Below are 22729 nucleotides of genomic sequence, written 5' to 3'. Positions count from 1 at the left end.
TCCATTGAATACATACCCAGAGTTCTCAACCACTCCTTATTTGATATCCTCAGGATCATTCTTGTAACTGTCGTATGGACCCCATTCAACACCAGCACATCCTCACTTAGATAACTGCTCATACTATTCCAACTGCAATTTAACCAGAGCCTTATCCAGCCTTGGTGGTTCATCTCTGCTCTTGCATTCCAGCCTTCTTGAAATGAATGTTAGCATTGCATTTGACTTCCTAACTGCCAACTGAACCTAGATGTTAACCTTAAGAGAATCCTGAACTGGGACTGTCAAGTCCCTTTCTGCTACAGATTTCTGAAGCCTTTTCCCATTTAGAAAGTAGTGTATGCTTACTACCAATGTGCATAACCTCACACTTTCCCACATTGTATTCCATCTGCCACTTTATGCCCACTCTCTGAGCCTATCCAAGCCCTTCTACAGTCTCCCTGTTCCTCAATACTACCTGTCCCAAACCTACCTTTGAATCCTCTACAAATTTAGCAAAAATGTCCTCGGTTCATTTGTCCAAATCATTCATGTATAATGCGAGTAGCTGTGATCCCAGTACATACCTCTGAGGAACTCCACTGGTCACTGGCTGCTATCCTGAAAAAGACCTCTTTATCTCTATTCACTGTCTTCGGCCAGTCACACAAACCTTTATCCATGTCAGTATCTTACCCGTGGCACCATCTGCCCTTATCTTATTTAGCAGCTTCTTGCATGGCACCTTGTCAAAGGTCTTCTGGAAATCCAAATCTGTCATATCCACTGGTTTCCCTTTAAACAACTTGCTTCATTATCTCCTCAAAGAATTCTAAAGGATTTGTCAGATATGATCTCCCCTTTACAAAGCCATTCTGACTTAGCCTCATGCACTTCCGACTACTCTGTAATCTCAACCTTAATAAATGGACTTTAAAATCCTGCCAGCAACTGAGGTCAGGCTAACTGGCCTATTTTTCATAGAACCCCTACAGTATGGAAACAGGCCCTTCAGCCCAACAAGTCCACACCCGAACCTAGGAGCATCGCACCCAGACCCATCCCACATAACCCACCTAATCTACACATCCCTGAACGTTATGGACAATTTAGCATGGCCACTCGACCTAACCTGCACCTCTTTGGATTGTGGTAGGAAGCCGGAGCACACAGAGGAAACCCACGCAGACATGGGGAGAATGTGCAAATTCCACACAGTCACCCAAGGGTGGAATCAAACCCAGGTCTCTGGTGTCGTGAGGCAACAGTGCTAACCACTGAACCGCTGTGCTCAGTTATATAGTTTCCTGTCTTCTGCCTCCCTCCCTTATTAAACAGGAGTTTTACATTAGTTATTTTCCAATCTTCTGGGGCCCTCCCTGACTCCAATAATTCCTGAAGTATCATCAACAATACATCCACAATCTCCTTAACTATCTCCTTCAAGATTCTGGGATGTTGTCCACCTCAACAGGTGACTTGTCCACCTATACACCTTTCAGTTTGTCTAACACGTCTTCCTTACTGATAGCTACTAAACTCACCTCTATCCTCTGACTCTTTTCAAGTTCTGGTATGCTGCTGGTATCTTCCACGGTGAAAACTGATGCAAATGAACAAAAGAAAAAGTACAACACAGGAACAGATCCCTCGGCCGTCCAAGCCTGTGTCGACCATCATGCCCAAATTAATCTAAAAACAAACCTGCCATTTTTCAGTCAGTATCCCTGTATTCCCTCCCTATTCGTATACCCACCCAGGTGCCTCTTAAGTGTCTCCAATGTGCCCACTTCCACCACCACTTCTGGTAGTGCATTCCATGCTGCTACCACTCTCTGCGTGAAAAAACTTCCCTTGCACATCTCCTTTAAACTTGCCCCCTCTGACCTTGAACCTGTGCCTCTTTGTCATTGAAACTTCAACCGTGGGAAAAAGTCTCTGACTATCCAGTAACTATTCAGTTCCTCTGCTGTGACTAACAAGACCTCATCCATTCATTTTTTATAAAAGAAATTTTCCTTGGTTTTCTTTTTCATCTTTATCACAAATAATTATTTTCTAAAATATTGGAGTTTGTGGCAGGTAGTGAAACAATGCACTGACTGCTGAATTTAGCTTCACTAATGAATTTAGCAGTCCTGCAGGTGAGAATTTCACCTCTATTACCATGCAATGGTTACTTCAGTTGATTTCCCCGTTCATTACTGAGGAACGCTCAGCGTAGAGCTAGGCTGGTGTCATTAAAGGATTTCCACAGAGACACAAGCAGGAATCAAGAAGCATTAAAACTAAGTCACTTCTTAAAATGTTCCCAGGTTGAAAATTGAGACATAGATGAGGCAAAGTTTAAGTTAAAATATTTGGAGAAAAATTATTTCTTTTAAAAATTAGCTTAGAAAATCACTAATTAATAATCTAATAGCACCCTGCATTTATTTTTTTTCTTAATAAGTTTTGCTGTTCGTCAAATTTTATTAATCCCATCACCTTTAGAACCTGGTGATAACTAGTCCAACAAGACAATTAAATAAGTACGTGAATAGGAAAGGTTTGGAGGGATATAGGCCAGGATTTGGCAGGTGCAACTAGTTTAATTTGGGAATATATTCAACATGGATTGGTTGGACTGAAGGCCAAGCTTGTCCTGCAAACTAATGAAACAGCTTGGCAAGCTAACCAACCACAGCACCCACTACCCGAGCTACAAATCTACTCAAGAACCTGAAAGGGTATGTTTACGTGCTGTATGACTCTAAATCATTTTATGGAATTCTAACAGTGATGTGGGAATAGGAAAGTTGTTTTCACTAATGTCAGTGAGTACTCCTTCCATGAGAAGAGCGGGGGAGTGCATAGTGGCAAATTCAGTGCAGCCTGTGACAAAGCACTGACTGTCAATGGCAACTTAAGGATTTCTGTGCCAATCTACATATGTGCTAAAGTTGTGTTCAGTTTCAGACGGGTAATGATCATGTCAACCCTACCTTCCAGTCCTCAGCAATACGTTTGTATTTTTCTTCATCCCTCTAAGTGTCTCCTAAAGTCTATAGCTTTATGCCTGATTTTTTTTTTCTTAAATCCAAATCTGGAAATCGTTTAAAATTGGGAGAAAAAAGTTTCATTGTGTCCCTGTTCTTCTCCTGACAGTGAAGTTGCAGGATGGAAAATTTTTTCTCATATTTCAGACTTCTTACTTCTGGAATCTACCATGTTGTTTCCTCTGGATTTTTTCCAGTAACACTATGTATTATGATGGCCAAGACTATATTCGGTACTGTAAATAGGGCATCATTAAGGTCAGATGTAACTTTAACATTGCCTCCTATAACATAAATCACACCTTAGGTGTACATCTCAACATTTTATTTACTTTCTTGACCACCCAGGAATGTTGATCTGACAGCTTTAATGACCCAGCCAACAAAACTCCTAGATTTCTTTGCTCCTTTGTTTCCTCAAACTGCCGAGGTCATCTCAAAAGATCCAAAGGACTTGCACATATTAACAGATCAGATGTTTCTGTTTTCTGATTGCTGTAGAAGTTAATGGTGATGTCTGTTTTGATTTTAAAATGTGATTTCACTGTGATTACAGTGCCAAATTCGCACCGGTGCCAATTTTGTAGTGTAGCATTGCTAAATTGCAACTTGGCACTCATACACCATGTTGGCCTGACCCACTGTGTCAGGCTTTGAATACATGTTTTGTTAGCTGCAGTATAATGCAAGAAGTTGAATGTTCATAAGGTAACTGCTCAGACTAATTTCCAGATGCCTGTATCTTTGTGTATGATGTGAGGTTTCTGTTTTATTTATTTATTATATTTTGTGAAATCGATATTCAAACTATATTTACAATTTCAATCAACTATTCCTGTGATTCAAAATTTTCTAGCTCAACTGCCCTATCCTGTTCTATATTTATTGATCTATATGTGAAGGACTTCAAAACATCAGACTTAAATTTGCATTGTACTAGTTTGATCTGCTTTCATGGTTTAACAAGGTAGATTTCCATATTTAGCTTTTCAGTACAATTCACGATCATGCACTTCAGTGAGCTCCCCTCTTAATCACCACCTTTCAAAGGTTAAAAAAACCTACATTTCTCTAGATTTTGTCTTACTCCCGAGTGTCATCGTGATCAATTAACATCATGAATCTTCTGTAACACTTCTAGGGTGTCTCTTTTGTGTATCCATGACTAAAATTGTACTTAGGGTACGTTAAAACAGAGCATTGTACAATTTAGGATGACATCCTCCAAATTGCACTTCATTGATTTGATAGTACAGTCAGCTTTTTTCTTTCTATATGAGTTACTGTGGTGAAATTACAGAGCATACTGTACCAATGCCAGGACACGTAGGAGCATTGATATATGAAAGGATCTTGGGGTACAAGTCCAAGGTCCCTGGAAGTGGCAATGGTGGTGGTAATGAAGGCATGCTTGCTTTCATTGGTTAGAACTTTGAATATTAGAGTTGGCAAGTCATGTTGCAGCTGTATACGACTTAAGTTCAGCCACATTTGGAGTGCTGTGTGCAGTTCTCGTCATCCTACTTTGGAAAGGATATTACTAAACTAGAAAGAGTGCAGAAAATATTTATTATGATGCCACCTGGACTGGAAGGTTTGATTTATAAAGAGGTGCTGAACAGGCTGGGACTTCTTTTCGTGGAGTGTTAAACTTGGAGTGGTGACCTTATAGAGGTCTATAAAATCATGAGATAGATAGTAAACAGCTTTTCCCATGGTAGGGGAGTCTACAACTGGAGGACAGAAGGGGGAGAGATACAAAGGATTCAATGGGGCATTTTTTTCACACAGAGGATGATGAGTGTCTGGAACAAGTTGCCAGGAGTGGTGGTAGAGGCAGGTACAATTTTGTTATATAAGATACATTTGGATAGGTAATGGATGAGATAGGTATCGAGGGATATGGACCAAACACAGGCATATGGGACTAGTTTAATAATGAAAATTGGGTAGAATGGACAAGTTGGACCGAAGGACCTGTTTCCATGCTGTAAACCTCTATGACATGAAAACTCTATTGATTCTTTGCTGGCTCACAGTTCCTTGGATACCCTCCATTACATCAGTCAATTAATCAAGCACATTCCAGTTTTAACAGTCTGTTTTAATGTGGAAGGGTTCCAGTATGGCCTTGTTGTGCTCTCAAGTGAAGTCTGCACAAATTTGCTCCTAACATGAGCTTGTCAGCAGTTACCAGGCACAGAAACAGTGGTTTGTTTTACTTCAGAACTCAGCCTACAAGTTCCTTCCTGAACCTGAAGGTGAACAGACATCCTACCAGTATTGGCATTATTGACTTATCAACTCAAATCACCTGACTCAAACCTGGGAGTTTTCCACGCTGAGTACTTTTCTTTATTTTCCAGTGATTGTAGATAAACATTTTCCAAAAATCATATTACCTGCTGTGCTTTCAGCTATTTTGTATATATTTCCCTTACGAATATTCTTGCTGACTATTGGCAGTTTAATTTCTTAGCTCAACTAAGGATAGAAACAGTAGACCAAATTGTGTCCTACACAACATAGAAATCTCTGAGGTGAGGACAGCTGGGAGGATTGCTTCACAGATCTGTGTGGATACTTACAGTGCTCAAGGAGGCCTTTTGGCCTATCCTGTCTTGCCCAGCTCTTTGAAAAAAGCTGTTCAATTAGTCTCATAGGGCCGTAAGATTATAAGACATAGGAGCTGAAGTGTGCCATTCAGCTCAGTGGGACTGTTGTGCTCTTCAATGAGATTATGTTTGATCTGATAATCTCAGCTCCACCTTCCAGCATACTTACCATAACACTTAATTTCCTTACTAATTAACAACGCTATTTCATCCTTGAATGTACTTAACAACCCAGCCTGAAAGGCCTTCTGTGATAAGGAATTCCATGGAAACATAATCCTCCGAGAGAAGAAAGTCCTCTTCATCTCTGTCTTATTCTGAAATTATGCCCTCCGGTCTTAGACAGAGGGAGAACAACCTTTTCACATCTACCTGTCAAGCCCCTGAAGACTCCTGTACGATTTAGTAAGATCACTTTCTTGCTCTTCTATATTCCAGTGAGTACATGCCTAACCCCTCGTCATGAGTTAGTACCTCCCTGCCCAGGTTCAGCCGAGTGAACCTTCTCTGGATTGTCCCTAATGCCACCATGTCTTTCCTTAGATGAGGGACCCAAAGCAGTTTACAGTATTCTAGCTGTGATCTGACTAATCTCTTTTGTAGTTTTAGCAAGATCTCCCTATTGTTATACTCCTTGCCCTTTGCAATAAAGACTAACATTCTATTTACCATCCCTGTTTTCTGTTGAACTTGTATACTAGCTTTTTGTGATCCAGTTCTTTCCCTAAGGGCATTATGGGTCAACTAACAGCATGTAGACTGCAGTGGTTCAAAAAGGCAACTCATCATCACTTTCTCAAGGGCACCTAGGGACAGAAAATAAATGTTGGCTAACCAGCTATGCCCACATCCTAAGAGTGAATTAAAAAATACATGTGGACTCCCAAATCTCTGTGTTCTTTGGCTTTCTGCAGTCTTTCTCCATTTAAGTAATATTTGGCTCCTCTGTTTTTCCTATCAAAGTGCATAACTTCACATTTGCCCACATTATTATTCCATTAGCCAAGATTTGCCCACTCACTTATTTATAACCCTGATTAGACTCTCTGAGTCATTCTTAGCACTTGCCTTTATACTAATTTTATATCATCTGCAAACTTGGCAATAGTACATTTTCTTTCTTCTTTCAAGCCATTAATATATATTGTCAATAATTCCCTTTCCCTAATTCTTTTCCTATAGCCATTTCTAAGTGCTTTAAATCCTTTTTGAATGTTACTATTGAATCTACTTCTACACCACTTCAGATATTGCATTGTAGCACACAACTTGCTGTGTAACAAAGAAGTCCTAATTTTGCATCTGATTCTTTCACAATTTGTAGAATAGAACAGAAATTAGACTAACCTAATCTTAAAAGTTGCTTTGGATATTTTAATGAAATATTTCATGGTATTGGTCAAAGTGTTTAATTGCTTAAATCATGTTTACATGTTTAGATTTGATGCCGTCCCAGTGAAAAGCATGTATTGTAACTAAAACCAACCTTCATTGTTTGGTCAATTTAGGCCCACGTTTGGAATTAGTCATCTGATTTATGAAAAAAAAATATTAATTTGATGTAAGCTTTATCATCCACTGCTTAAATCAATCATGTTACTTACCAAATAAAAATATATTGCTGAAATTGAGCCATTAGATTATGTTTGACACAAATTGCTCAAGAAACCATAAGCCCAAACAACGAGAGTTCTGTGGTTTAAACAAGGATATTTTAAAATTCATTTGTTTATTATTTCATTAATGGAAATGAGGAGAGGAGAAGCATTAGCTTATTTATCCTATATGAATACCGCATTTTCCATAATCAACTGTTTTCTTATGAATAAACTTGAAGTTCTTTTGATACACGTATGTTGTAAATAGAATCCACATGCTGTGTTATGAGAAGCTTCAGAAAACAAACAGAAAATTAATAATTGAATTATCTTATGCAAACCAAGCATTGCAGTTCAGTTTTGAGTGATCATGTGATATTAACTCATACACAATTGAATACAGATCTCTCTAAGAAGGGTCACTGCACTCGAAATGTTAACTCTGATGTCCCTCCACAGATGCTGTCAAACCTATTGAGTTTCTCCAGCAGTCTCTTGTTTCAGATCTTCAGCATCAGTAGCTCTTCGTTTTGTTATAGGAATACAAATAATTTGTTTAGATTTTAATTTTGTTAAAGGTCATTACTAAACAGGTGTAAGTAGGTCTTTAGATAAATGCATTATAATTAGTTGAAAATGTTCAGCATTGTATATTGTTAGCCATGATAAGCCTCTCAGATCACCAGCATAAGCTCAACAAGCTTTGTTTCTGCCTTTAAAACAGCTAATACCAATGACTTGGTGATGGAAGAGGGAATGACATTTACAATAGGTAAATATTGGCATCACTACAACTGATAACTTTCACTGTATTATCTGCCAATTGGAAATGTATTTTGTGCAGAAATCTCAAAGTCAGGAAACTGCATTATGTTACTGAGATAGTATCAGTTCTATTTAAGCTCTGCAATTCTGATTAGGATGAAATTAATGTAGATTGTATGATGTTTATCTGCTATAATATAACTTAATAGTAAAAATTGCATTTGATTTTACAATTATTAAACATTAATTTGCTATATGAATGTTGTAAAATAATTCAGCACAGTTTTCCCTATTTTGTCGTTGTATTTTTGTAGAAAGAATATTTTGAGTCAGTGTTTGTGTTATCATAACCTGTACATGAGTGAATAATTTAACCATTTTTAACACTTTCTCCGTTTACTTAATCAGTAATTTTAATGTTTATATGTAATCAGTATTTTTCATAAGCTTATAAAAATGTGAGGATTGGAAAAGGCCATTAATTCATTGAATGTAATCCCTTATTACAGATTAAGGGGAATCTGATTGAGATGCTTAACATGATTAAAGGAGTTGATAGAAAGACGGAAGAAAACCATTTCCACTAGTGGAGGAGGCGGCATAACCTTAAAATTAGAGCTAGCCTGTTGAAGGATAATGTGGAAATCTGGAGCTCTGGTCTCAAAATCTGGAACTCTGTCCTCAAAATTGCTATTGAGACAATTGAGAAATTTTCAAAATTGAACTTAATAGAATTTTGATAGGAAGGGGTACTACGGGTTGCAGAACAAAGTCAGGTAGATGGAGTTAAATACAAGTCAGTCATAAGCAACTGAACGGCCTACTCCTATTTCTGTGTTCCTCCTGTCCTGGCTTTCGCATTCAACGATATTTTATACGTTGATGCCTGCCAATTTAACTGGTTTGGCTGAACTGAGGCCATTACATTGCAGTATACCACTATCAACCATTATAATGTCATTGACACAGCATGGAATAGAGTCAAAATTCTGACAAAAGGGCAGTTAAGAGAACTACATTACACTGATTTATATAACAGCAGTTTTTGTGTAAAGTTGTAAAATTAGCCCTAAATCTTTTAATAAACTATGAAACAATTCACTTAATGTTCTTTGAATAGCCTTAATACTATGTCTCTCAAGCTCTAATTAGAAGATTGCGCCTAATATTTATCAGGCATTACATAAAGAAGTTCTTGCGCGTATCTACTTTAACTTTATTTGTCACTTATTTAAATCCCTTGCAGTCCTACTTTACAGACAGACTATTGTAAGTCTTTCAGTTCTATCACTAATTTTACCATTTAAACTTCTAACTGCCTCTCTAACCACATTTTTCCTTTGTTATACTACACTTAAGTAATCATAAAAGAGAATATATTTTGATATCTGTGACTCAACTTCTTTTGATAGCTGCCTAACTCCTGGCATATATTATATGAATTCTAGAGCCAATTCTCATGGAGGGATCTACCGAATTCAGGATCTTGCAGGACGGCTGGACTGCACTATCTGCTGATGGCCTTAGGTGCTGATATTAACTTTTTTAGTTCTTTTTTAGAATTATGTTTTATCTTATCTTTCAGTAATTGTCTTTTCAATATAATCGATATATTATTTCCCATGTACTGTGTATGTATTTGCTAAAATTTTGTTATTTTTAAGATCAGCGCAGTTCGAACATACTATAGCAATTACATCAAAAGGAGCAGAAATTTTAACTAAGTTGCCGGAGGAAGATCAAGAGTAAACAGGAAAACCAGAGACCCCTTGCAGATACAGCAGTAAAATGACTTTGCATCCAGAGTGTTTCAAGTCCGCACTGCTAGCGTCGCTGATGAATAGTTTTCACTGCAGGACGGACATTTGTCGCACTTGGAATTTGTTACTCTCACCCTTGACGGTTTTTTCTTGACAATTCATATTTTGTGCTTCGTTTTAATAAATGTTTTGAAAATAATGATCCAATAAATGTGTTACGTGCATTTGGTATCAGAATTGCAGCTGATCGGACAAATCTGACCTGTCCTCTGCAGCTTCCAGTGGCGTTGTGTGTGTTCAAATGTGTGGAGATGGATGTGTTGTAATTTGTTTGCTGGTGGAAATGAACGGACCATATGAAACGGTTTAAGCAACCAAATTACAGCGTTCCCTAGCCTCCTATTTGAGTTTGAGTTTGAAAGCTATTTTTAAAGGAAATTACAACTTCTGCTTACACTTAGCAGAAGAATTGGGCTGGTGTTGACCCTGAGCAGCGAAGGAAGGCTTCCTTATATTTACGCAAAACCAGAAAACAAGTGTAAGGCAAGGATAACCGTACCGGTGTTTACACATTACAAATTAACATCATTCACATTTGGTCTTGTCAGGATTACGTCAAGGTGGATATAACTCTTTCGAGAATAACTTAGATCATTGTCAAGTAAACTATTGTCGAAATTGTGTAACGTGGAAATAAGGATTAATTTATCCAGTTGATATCTTTCAGTGTAACATAATTAACATGAATGGGTGAATATCTAAGTTGAATGTCTACCCGGGACGGATTGGTTGAAAAGTTTGTTTCACTGCATCATGAAATATGATGGTTATCGAAATGGGTAACAGGGTTGATATAAAACACAAGGTTCTCAAAGAAAACATATAAATGTGGAATGGAGATGTGACTCTCAGCTCCCAATTATTTTCTCTACCGTTCTGAACGATAGAGAAATCTGCAATGAAGTTGATCACGGCGGGATTTGTTTGTCCTGTTACAGTGATTGGCAGTCTATTAGAGAATGGGATGGCAAATTCGTTTCAAATACACCATTATCTGGTGCTTTCAAGAGTGCTGATTAAAATACTGATTACCGATGAGCTGCATTGTAAAGAGTTCTGAATATAGAGAAAACAGATGACATAAAGATATAGTTGGTGGATAAATATTTGAGAACCAGTATGTTTATATTTGAATCGCCATCACTTTCACTTTGTAATGAAACTGAATGTAGTCCGCCAGTTATCTTTAGTGCCTGACTTTTGTATAGCGGACTCTATCACCGTATCGTTACGTTTAACATTATTGTTAAACCCTTTAAAAGCTGAAAGAACATTTTCTGCAATTGCAAAATCAATCGGGATATGATCACGAATTTACTTTTAATCCACTCTTTTCAGGGGTTTCTTTTTGTAAAAATGCACCAAAAATGAATAACGAATTTCAGAAATCGCTGATCCCCGGCCCTGACTGTTGAAACTTCCAGGGTTCGCTCTGCCTGTAATTAATGTTAATCGTAGAATGATTTAAACACTATCACTTTGATGTATCTAGAGATGGTGTTTAATACCTGTTTTGATCAATGAGCAGACACACAAACTGTATTTCCAAGAAAAATGTAAATATTATCACTGACCCCAATTACGACATATTGGGATTTGCCTATCGTAAACCTAACCCCTGCCGCATCGGAAAGAATGGAATTGTAGACCTGAGGCCATTTCAGTAATTGATCATTTGTTATATTGTGTGTTGTACATTTACATTTGTAGTTTGTAAAATCCTAAGTACTCCGAATAATGCTGTACCTTTTTTAAAGCAACCTAAATTCAGTAAGACTGAAACAAAATAAGCGATTATTACAAGAGGGAAGGGTTTCAGGTGAAAGCTTTGCTCAAATCTTAAAACCTTCTCGCCATAAACCGGAAAGAGCGAATGTCTTAGGTGCGTTGACGTCTAAAACAGTAACTGTACTCAGCAGGAAAATAATCACCGATTATTGTGCGCAAAATGGTTTGGCTGGTTCCCCTCGCCCCTATTTTACAGTTTATTTACAGGTTCTCTTTCACAGGTTAAAATTGTCTCGCTGAAAGTTTACGCCATTTTGTTTCCAATTCCTGAGTGCTCACTGCCGTCGTTTTTATTTATTGGGAGAAAGAAATCGAGTCACTGGTTCTTCAAACCAAACAACTTATCATCTTTTTAGCTCGCTAGAACATTTTTATAAATATTAATCCTTTTTACGGCTAGACTAAAGGTCATAAAGCATAAACCTGTAGATATGAGATTTGTCACTTAAATTGTGTTATGTAATTAAATCATTAATGGTATTAACGCGCATGCAAGAAGAGTCATCTTACGTGGAGGTGTTTGTTAAACGTTGACTGTTAAAGATCGTACGTAAGATCGTGTTCGGTTCGCTATGAAACATGTCCATTTGCAAGTTAGGCTGGCAGTCTTCTTCGGGTTATTTGTGAAATTGGAACAAGTAAATTTGACAAGTGCTCCTATATTGAATATACTTTTGATGTTATAAAAACAGCGCTGTGATTAGCAGCCCTCGGGATCAGACATTAATTGGTCAGCGATCACATAGAGAAAGAAACACGTTTAAAGTTTGACTACAGTGCTTCAATGCATCCCTTAAATGTGTAGATTTGGTGGACTTTAGATTTTTCTCGCTTTAACAAACTTGAAAAAATAGCTATTCGTTCTGTTGGGATTGGTGTGGCATCTGGAGACAATCACGCACACGTCGGAAGAATTAAGTAAGATTGTCACGTTAGCCCCGAGTGGATTTCAGAGCAGATTAATTCTGCCTGTTTACAAGATCTTTAGATAAAAACGTCTCTGTTCATTTTAAATATTAGAAGAATTGAACCAAATCGACACCTCAACTGTTGGTGGTGTAAGTTTCATCTGAAACAGGTGCTGTGTTCTTTCTGTTCTAGCTGGCGATAGATTCAGAGACAAGTTTTTTCGATCTAGCTCGAGAAGTGCATACCTTGAAATCCTTGCTAAGATGCAGTCGTCTTCTAGCTATTCTCCAACTTACCTCAGTTATTCCTGCTCCACCCAAATTATTTGGAGCAAATAGTTATATCAGTTGTAATTCAATTAACAATTGAATCATGTCAAAATTATTTAAAATCGGTGAATTTGCTGTGAAACTTTAAATAATAAGATGCAAATTTAAGTAGTTTATTGCATTATTATTGAAATGTGTTTAATCAAATATGAAAGTAAACGTTTTAATTGAGAATATATGTTGTATAGCTAGACGTTCTCAAGTTTGGAAAAATTCGTAGCCGTGTGTGTTTTCTTGCCTGTTGACTCTTAAATTAATATATTTACACTTTTCCCTTCCTGTAAACAAAACTCTCACTAATAAGCTTCATTGGCAGCGAGAGATGTTGAATATGCCTGCAATACAAATATTTTTATGAACCTAACACATGAATAAATATGCATATCAATTTGTGGAGCCGTAATTTTAGTGCCTAATTGGCTTGGCCAAGGACAGACTTTCTCAAAATACAGAATAGACCTAAACAGTTGATTATAATTAAATATTTCATTCAGGGCTGGGCACCGTTTCTGCAGCTGACATGTAAATTTTCACGGTCAATCCTTCAGTGTTTTATTGCAGTTCTCAGTCAGTGACGTTAAGTGAGGCAGTGGGTTGGTACGTGAAAGAGTTTTCACTTACTGTTAATGTTCGAGGAATTTATTAACAGCAGGACAGCGAACACCTGAATTCATAGAATCTTTTGAAACTGTTGTTCAGTAGCAAGGCAATTACTTCATTGCTGAGAAGCGGTGTTTTTTTTATTTTCGCAACCTATTCAACAAAATGCTAAAACATATTTTTTATCAATTTGAAGAAAACGTGCATTTCCTCTAACTGTTATACTTTGTAAATACCGAGTTCCAATTGTTGAATTACTGCAAAGCGTGATTTACTGAAGAACCAAATGTGCCACAACTTAGATTGTGAGTGTGTACTTCACCTTGAAACGGTTATTTGGATACAATAGCGGGCATATATTTATGTTGTGAATTCTGTTTTGCAGCACCCTTCCGAAATTGCTTTTTAATTGATTTATGTAACAGGACCTGCGTTAACCGTGTCCGGGCCTTGATAAGTAAATCCTTTTCTTGTTATTACGTGCATCGACTTTGTTACGTTGAAATATTATGGAATTATTCCCGTTAGAATTATAAATCGACAGCTCATTAAATCGGGCACTGTTTCAATTCTGTGAAAACACAAATAATTCGTTTCTCCCCCCATGGAAAAGGAGGGCAGTCGTATAAAACGAATCATGGAAATAAAATGCTTCGAAGATGTTCGGTGCATGTTCAAAAAGCAACATTTGTTATGTAGAAATGTCTGTGCGTTAAAATTACTTAAGCTTTAAATACTCTGTATTCCAGATGTATGCATTTGTATTATATCAGCTTTGCCTTAGACTTACTGGCCGCCAGCATCTCATCAGGATTCAAATTACACCGTTTATCGCTGTGTGTGAAGTATTTAAACCTGAAAATGCATTTTAAGTACCTTTTATTCGCCCTTCAAACAAAACAGTGCAATTAATCTCCCACATTGAAGTATGCTTTCTAGATATTTTATATCATTTTCGGGTCGCATGTGAAATGCAAAAATTTCCGTGTACCATCAATATGCTGCATGATTTTTTTTGAAACCTGATGCCGCACACAGACATCTCTATGCTATAGTTTGGCTCACTTGTTAACGATGAAAGGATTGGATGTTGCAATTGGTGTTAAATATATGGCTAATTATGCGTATGAAAATTAAGCCTCCGAGTTATGCTAATAGGAGCCGCCTTCAGCTGTTTATCAGCGCTCTTGAGACTGGCATTTAATCAAATGAATCAGTAACTGCTGTATACGCACGTGTGGTCTTTCACCGTATCACTTCATGATAGATGCAGTTGTGCTGCATTACAAGCGTTATCTTGTTAAATACTACAGTAAATGCTATTTAAGTGAGTACAACGTTGAAGAAACGTTTTAATTCTATATTAGTTGTTGCACATGCTTGATTTTATTGTAAATTGCATGTTTGTTAGTCCTTACAATGATCGAACAGGACTAGTTCGGCCGTTTGCTAGATTTGCCATTTTGCCTATACTTACCCCATCCGAATTTAGTTTTGAGTTATGGAAAATCGACGGGTAGGCTTCTGCTATAATGCATTTCAACGTAGGAAACGAAAATATTAGGTCAGTTGCGGCTTCTTTACAAAACGAAATTATACCATACATAACCTATTTACATTGCCAAGCTCTTTTTAAATACGGTACCTGATGAGCATTCTGCATTTATATCACTACATAAATCCTGAACATCATGAAAACTTTCACAGCGAGTTACTTTGTGGAGTGCAGCGACTGTTGTTAAGTCGAAGATAATGCATGAAGTTTTTTAATGTCATTCTTTAATACAGTATCGAAGTGCACTCAGTTTTGAAACATTTGTGTAAAATTAACAAAAGTAATATCTTGTCAATGCTGTCATTGAAATCATAATATCGTAATTTTTGGCAGCACTGTTTTGGATATTTACAAAACGGATCACGTGTAGTATTGTGCAGCGGTTATGAGTCATTAAAGCCTCAGCTGAGATCATCAAACTAGGACTTTATAATGTCTGCAATAAACCGTTTCAAACTCGTTTGATTTTGAGATGTTAGCCAGAGCGTTGACTTGGAAATGCTGAGAAACTCTTTGGGCCCATCTGTCTACATGGTGTCAGGCCCCTGGGTCCTTTAGGCTCGGCCAATCAGAACGGCACGTGGTGAAAAGGGACCTATCAGCGAGCTGCATTCCTGAATATTCATTAGCTATCCAGTCAAACCTTTCAGGCGAGTTAGTGTGTATTCACAGCATCATGCCTCGACTTTGTCAACCCCAAAACTCCATTTTCTTATGAATGGAGAGTGAAAAAAATCAGATTCGCTTAAATTGGGATCCTTTTCGGCCGGTGGGAGTAGTGGAAGGAAAAGAAGTGAAGTGACAAGCTGGGAGGCGAATGATGACCATGACTACAATGTCAGAAAACCTCAACAGCCCCGTCTCAAGTAAAGCAGTTTTTATGGAGTTTGGGCCACCAAGTCAACAAATGTCGCCTCCCATGTCTCACGGACATTACTCCATGCACTGTTTACATTCCGCCGGCCACTCTCAACATGACAGCTCCTACAACACTGCTTCATCCTTCTCACGGTCTCTGGGCTACCCCTATGTCAATTCAGTGAACAACCATTCCAGTAACCCCTACATCAATTCAGTGCAGTCGTACCAAAACAGCTCGAATCTGGCACACACAAGATTAGAGGACACAGGTAAGAACAACAGAATCAGTCAATTCCTAAATCCTGTAAATTGCTGTAAACTCCATGAGGAAGTTTTTTTTTTCTCCCAGCTGTTTTTGAACAAGCCCGGTGAGGAAATTTGTAGAACAGGAGTTCGCATCATTCTGCCTCTGATCTTTGTAATTATTTATTGCGTAATGCTATAAACAATGCATGCAATTATGGGTAATTATACGTAAACCATCGCTAGTAAAAATAGACAAACTTTTAACTGCTGTGTTAAATACGTTGGTATTCTGTGGTAGGTAATTATATATTGGATTTGCACTGCTATGTCAATTTTTTTCCCCTTTTAGGAGCAGAATCAGATAAAGGTACCGTGGTGGAGAGTGGAGAAGTCAGGTTTAATGGGAAAGGGAAAAAAATCCGCAAACCCCGGACCATTTATTCCAGCCTACAGCTGCAAGCTTTGAACAGACGGTTCCAACAAACTCAATACCTGGCTCTGCCTGAAAGAGCCGAACTTGCTGCTTCTCTGGGGTTGACACAGACACAGGTAACAGAGATATTAAACTAAAATGCAAAGCACCTCTGTTGGTCCCATACGTTACATCGAATAAAACACACAGCCGAGCAAAGACCAGGTATCGGTAACACAAACCCTGGCGACTTCACTTTAACGCAGAGTTCACGAGAAATATAAGCCAAAAGAGCAAAAGTGTGCGTTACCAGGCATAAATCCAAGTATTTGTTTACACCACTGGAAGTTTGAAGCGTTGCAGTAAAATGCAACTCAAATCCTTAAACTGTCACAGACATGACGGGACGGTTCATATGCACGCACCAACTATCTGCTCATTAAAAGGGCATGCAGTATGGATCGTATATCTTACACCAAATTGTTTGAGAAACAATTTCAACAAGTCACCACAAGAAATGCGTCATGTTGCTCAAATTATAACGTTATAATTATCTTCTGTTTTCTGAATCGTTGTCCCCGTATAGAAGAGCTCATCAGTTTGGCTGACTATGACTGCTTGGTAAAAGGGGGTTATTTTTAATACTTTGGGATTATTTAAGGTAACAAGACATAGGAAAGAATATGTTCAACGCCACTAATTATAACCTTTCAAAATGTGTCAGTTTAGTATTTCACTTCTTGTATTAAGCTATTTATAAATATATGGGTTTATTGAAAGTCTTGACCCTTTATTCTTTAAAGTCTGAATGCTTAAAACATGTCTGTTATATTATGCAGGTAAAGATTTGGTTCCAGAACAAGCGTTCTAAGTTTAAAAAGCTGATGAAACAGGGTAATGGTGCATTAGAAAACAGCGCCCTTGCTAATGGTAGGGGCCTAACCGGATCCTCCCCTCCAGTTCCACCCGTCTGGAACCCCTCATCTGCCGGCAAGAGCTCCACGGGGACCCCGGGAAACTACATCCCTAGCTACACATCGTGGTACCCTCCAGCGCACCAGGAATCTATGCAACAGCCCCAACTGATGTAAGATAACCACCCTCGCCCTGTTTAAGCAAGGACATTAATCCAAGAAAGCAATTTCTGAAGTGCACCATGCCCTTAGCAGACACGCACAGATGTGATGCGGAGCGAGTTCCCAATTCTGCCAGCTGACAGCTCGGCGAAATCTCTCTCAGATCCCGGTTAGAACAGACCGCCAGCACCAAGACTCTTTGGCGTAATCCCTGGGACAGTTAAAAAGCCTTTGTTACAAATTCCTTGTATGCATCCTACTCCAAAAGAGGCAGGCTTTGTATCCCCCTTTAGGATTTTAGGTCTGTAATCTGAAGACTGGTTAATGCAGCGCAGAATTCACAACAGCAGGAAGTTCTTACTGCACGCGGTCACGGTTTTTGTATATATTATTATTTAAGTATGTTGCACAGATTTAGCGTTTTTTTTGTTTTGTGTGGAGTGTACATGATACATTGTGAAATGGGATCTTAATATTTACCTGTGAAATGGAAACGTGATACTGAAAAACACTGTGTCTAGCGTTCTAAATGTAAAGGTTTAGTTTTATATTGACGATGTTAACTTATTGCTTTGTATCTTTGAATCTTTGTAAATATATTATAAAGTCCATTCAAGACAGTAAAAATATGATTTTAAACAGCAGCTGTTACATTATGAAAGTCTCCGTGTGCTCATTCTAGGTGCATCAATACAGAACTGTGGGAATTCATGGCAATGATACATTTATTAACATCACACTGATTGTAAACCACCCATCTCCTCTGCTTACATATTGAAATTACTAGACAAAGTGATGAAATCTCACCCGCAGTCTGCGGATATCCGTGAAATTGAATGAAGTTTCCAGATTCTTTGTCGGACGCCAGCAACTCACATTTTTGTATTTAAAGGCATACAGGCCCTAGGGTTATCCTAAAGTTACTTTATGAATTTCTACCTCTTGTCTAGTTTCGTTGTAGTTTACTTGCTGGATAGCTCAAATGAAGAAGTGCTTCCAAACAGTATAATTTCGCATTGTATCTGACCACCCCTACTGCTCCTGGTGTGGGGCCGGATTATGTTGTTACAGTCAAACATTAGTTTTAGTGTTGCGTCTAACCCATTCTACTTTAAATTGGACGCAATTATTTTCGCGGCAATTAAAGCACTTACTGCTTTTCAGACTTGTCTATCGCTCTCATACGCTCTTTTATATATTTCTTGAGGCACAGTAAATCTCTTTTTCAGCATTGAATGACAGGAAGCCACTACTGTGTTAACTAAATAATGGGTAAGAGAAGCAGGTGCTGTGGGGGGGGGGGGGGGGGGGGCGGGGGGGGAACACCCCTGCGGTTTGTTCAGAGTAGCTAAAAGCGCTGTCATTTCTGCAAGGAACAAATTGGAAACTTCAAAGGAACTGTTCTTTGGGAGATGATGGGCTAACTGCGCTTTTTCAGCAATCTGTCCTCGATTCGCTTTCATCGTCTTTGGAGAACTCGAAAAACGCCAATATCACCGAAACTTGTGACCTTTGAGATGTCGTTCAATCAGACCACGTCTCCATTAATCTTCTAGCCCCACTACTTCCAGATATATAGCTGCTTCTATTAGTATATGCCTGTGTCCATACTATACAGGCGCACAGTATGCGCTTATCGTCTATGTACACGTGAGCCAATTATCCCAGATCACAACGAACTCGTGCCCAAAGTCGCCTTTAAAATAGTGAAGCAGCGATACTGTACAAGGTAAACACGTACTCGAACGTGTAGAGATTGCACGGCGTTTTGTTTTTCGAAAATAATATACAGGCTCAGATAAGTTTTGCGACAGCATTTTGCTGGTGAATCCTAGTGCATATTACAAATGTATCGAAGTGGCAATCTTACACGTTTTAATTTAAAATAAATTGATCAGCTCTTTGGTTGAGAACTTTACAAAAATTAAAAGGCATTGAGCGAGATCTAACGTCCAAGTTTGTCCGCTTATACCTTTGGGAAAGCTAAGATCTGCAAAGTGTGGTGCGTAGCATTTTGTCCAAAACTTTGCTGAAAACAAGCTTGCAGTTTAGCGAGCAACGAATGAATGTATTCTGTCAAGAGCCCCAAATGCGCATACAGCTGCAACGAAGAGGCTCGGCATTATTGCACTGTATTCTCTACTTGATTACAAGCCGAGGCCATCAAACGGACTATAATTACAGTAATTTTGGGTTTATTTATTCTAATGTAGTTTCGTATCATTGGGGTAATTATGGGCAATTTTTTCGCCCGGGGAATCTTTACATTAACAAAAGAGCTTGCAGTGAAAGCCAAATTTGAACAGCATTGAAAAAAGAAGCACTAAACTAAAATACGTGTACTTCCATCTTTGAAATTCCGAACTACATTTGTCATGAGGTCTGCAAATTGCATGCAGGTGTATAGAATTGTCATTAGGAAACTCTTTAAAATGACTAAGACACAATGTTGGAGTAATGAAGGTGAGAATAAAAGGAATTGCCCAACGAGAGATCTCTCTCCTCGCCTACTGATCTTCTACCTACAATGCCTTGCTTTAACATTTAATGACCAAAGTTGTACAGATGGCAATCTAGTTGCAAAAACAAGCAAATAAACATTATGTAACATCCTATTTAAAAGTAACTGATGTGTTACTGACGCATATTTATAATTTGCGCAACTGGAATTCGTGTGTCTATTCCACGTTTTATGTTTTCATTCGTATTTCGAATTTTTAAGACATCTCCAAATATTTTAGTTTTCCTTTCGGTCCCTGGAGGGGAAGAAATCCATTGACAATCTACAGAAAATTCCAAAATGTAAATTCTATTTTTAAACGGATGGCGATGTAATAACCGTGATACCATACACCACTAAAGATCGTTCCATTTCACATGTTAAGAATGACTGTTTATTCTTCCCAAATATGCCATGGTTTTAGTGTGTTCAAGACATGTTTGTTCGATATAAACCACAGAAGTACCAAGACGGAGAAGACGGCTGTTTCGGAACATGCAGAGACTGTCAAAATAAACACGAATTTGTTCAAAATTATGAGTCAAATTGTAAGAAACTCTTGTAGAATCAAGCCTTTGACAGTATTTGCTGCAATTATTATTACTCCAGAATTTTTGTTTTAGTTAGCGGATAGAAGTCGTTACCAGAGGAAAAGTAAATATAAAAGCGCCTTCATTCATTTACTTAACGATTGACAGTTCCTAGTCATGTTAAATATCTTAATAAAACGACTTAGTTGCATACTGTCATCGCACGTAGTTTTCGATTTCACACGGACCGAATTTGACCAGAATTAGCCTCAACACAAGAATGTAATCTATCCGTGAGCCCACCTGTTTACAACGGTCCAGTTCATTCTACGGACCACACTTTTTCAATGCTGTTTAAACGTACTGATTAGAAATCGTATTTTGGACCCTTACCTTGATCTTTTCAGACAACCCGGTTGGTTTTTACTAAGTCACGATATCAGGTTTTGCTATTAGGTTAGGAAAAAAAACCTCGAGTGCCTGCATTTCCGCCAGTAGATCCACTAAAGCCTCCACTAAACGGCTCAAAACCAAGATGCAGCTGTCGAATATGACTGCATTTCTGCTATAGCCTCTGTCTTTATAGCTGATGAAAAAATTGCAGATTATTAGCATAAATGTTTACTCTTCATTACGTTGATGACATTCTGCTCTCGAGAACTTGGTAATCTTTCGAAATTATGAGCAATTTTTAAAAAAAAATTTAGAGCACAGCGTTTACCATGCAATTCAAGCTATTCTGCGTAGGCTCCAAACGGATATAATTATCGAGGAGTCAAGATGTTATGCTAAAACTATGCATTGATATTCCCGTTTATTATGTACATACAACTTTGACAATGTTGATGCTTGAAATAGCAGGAAATTGTCTTGCGCAAAAATTACAGTCCATATTAGGACATCTGAAATTGCGAAGAATTATATAGTAATTGCAGGCTTTCAGCTCCGAGACCCAGAAAGCTCAAACTCGAGCGAATGTGGATAAAATTGCAGTTGTGTTTCGGTGCAAAGTTTAGAGAGGAAATCCTAAAATGTTCTAAATTGACTATTCAGGATTCCGGAAGTGACTATACCACATGACATAAGATTGAGGGTGCGCCTGTATTGAACAACTATTTGAACTTCTTGTAACATTTCTTTCCCACTCATCAATGGAAACCCACATACACAATCTATAGATAGGGATAGATTTGTCAGCTATCAAAAAGGGGTCGGGCTGTCTGGGAGTGCGGATATCCCTAGTTATACCATCCCAGGGGTATTCTTCTAAGAGTCTCAACGTGCCAGCCCGAGGGAAGGACATCTTGTAGTGCAGTAAACACAGATAAAAAGGACAGTATTTCTCAAAAACGGTCCTACTTTTAATAGCCACTGGTGCCTTTTCGGGCGAGAAATTTCGCAGATTTTCAATACAACGGAATTGATAACCAACTCGCACAAAATATGAGACTCATTCAGTTGATGTTTCCTGGTTCGGACTGAGGGTCTTACCTTATCATTGTTGATAAGATCTACATAATGGGCACAACGCCCCCATCTCTCTTTACAAGGTCGATTTTGCAATTCAATTTTACATTTTATTCGGCTGTCATGGCAAACCGAATACCTCCAAGAAATTGTTCCACCCCGTACTTGTGTACAAAGGCAGAGCCCCTTCCATTACTTATAAATAATGGTTAACTCCATTGCGTAGCAACCCTTCTTCAAATACATTGGATTTCTCGCGGAAAGTAATTGAGAAACGTTCTTCACATCTGAAGGCAACAGTATTAACGTGCTTCTATGCAGTCTATTCGAAAATAAAGGAATCCTTCCCGGAGATTGTACAAAAGTGCAAAATCGAAAAAGTGTTATATTGACAAACATTCCTGGCCTGACTCTAGTCCCACATTTGAACTTTGCTAGTTTAAATAAATGGTTACTAATTAGCTGAACACTGTTTTAATTCTTCTGATATATATTTCTAATAGAAATGGTCCTGTTTCTTAAATAAAACACAGACGTCTCGATTACATCCACATGCATTAAACCAAACAGGAAATTATATTAAGTGAACGTAAGCGCTATTCAGGGGATCCTTTACTTCAGTTATTTTTGTGTTATCT

The 22729-nt window shown here is 38.2% G+C and overlaps 2 protein-coding genes and 1 long non-coding RNA gene across 6 annotated transcripts in view; 2 read left to right on the top strand and 1 right to left on the bottom strand.

The window, feature by feature from the left end:
- The window catches only part of metap1d (methionyl aminopeptidase type 1D (mitochondrial)), a 151428-nt gene extending 141340 nt beyond the window's left edge, over positions 1–10088 (top strand). Inside the window, exons 9-11 of one of the 2 annotated variants that reach the window (XM_048534771.2) lie at positions 7958–8005; positions 9447–9525; positions 9663–10088. In XM_048534771.2, the coding sequence (XP_048390728.1) occupies positions 7958–8005; positions 9447–9525; positions 9663–9747 (212 nt within the window). In that variant the 3' untranslated portion in view covers positions 9748–10088. The remainder of the gene's footprint in view (positions 1–7957; positions 8006–9446; positions 9526–9662) is intronic. The other variant, XM_048534772.2, reaches the window with a different exon arrangement.
- The window catches only part of LOC125454224 (uncharacterized), a 109669-nt gene extending 88212 nt beyond the window's left edge, over positions 1–21457 (bottom strand). For 2 of the 3 annotated variants that reach the window (XR_009445945.1, XR_007247951.2), the window contains exons 1-2: positions 21346–21457; positions 21018–21210 (exon numbers count right to left, since the gene is read on the bottom strand). This is a non-coding gene — a long non-coding RNA (uncharacterized LOC125454224). Of the gene's footprint in view, positions 1–20484; positions 20599–21017; positions 21211–21345 lie in introns of those variants that run through there. The other variant, XR_007247950.2, reaches the window with a different exon arrangement.
- On the top strand, positions 14782–18233 carry dlx1a (distal-less homeobox 1a). Its single transcript, XM_048534773.1, has 3 exons — positions 14782–16129; positions 16456–16655; positions 17358–18233. Exons 1-3 carry the CDS (start codon positions 15817–15819, stop codon positions 17607–17609), a joined length of 765 nt encoding a protein of 254 aa, XP_048390730.1. The 5' UTR covers positions 14782–15816; the 3' UTR covers positions 17610–18233.
- Positions 21458–22729: the final 1272 nt, after the last annotated feature.

Source organism: Stegostoma tigrinum, chromosome 7 (assembly GCF_030684315.1).
Source record: "Stegostoma tigrinum isolate sSteTig4 chromosome 7, sSteTig4.hap1, whole genome shotgun sequence".
Classification (NCBI taxonomy): Eukaryota; Metazoa; Chordata; class Chondrichthyes; order Orectolobiformes; family Stegostomatidae; genus Stegostoma; species Stegostoma tigrinum.
This window is presented reverse-complemented; position numbering and strand designations above follow the sequence as displayed.

What these genes read in the sequence shown, in the direction of transcription:
- dlx1a (XM_048534773.1), top strand. Translation starts at nt 15,817, where the DNA reads ATGATGACCATGACTACAATGTCAGAAAACCTCAACAGCCCCGTCTCA. An exon ending in CACAAGATTAGAGGACACAG is followed by an intron (nt 16,130 to 16,455) that starts GTAAGAACAACA and finishes TTCCCCTTTTAG; the next exon opens with GAGCAGAATCAGATAAAGGT. An exon ending in TGGGGTTGACACAGACACAG is followed by an intron (nt 16,656 to 17,357) that starts GTAACAGAGATA and finishes TATATTATGCAG; the next exon opens with GTAAAGATTTGGTTCCAGAA.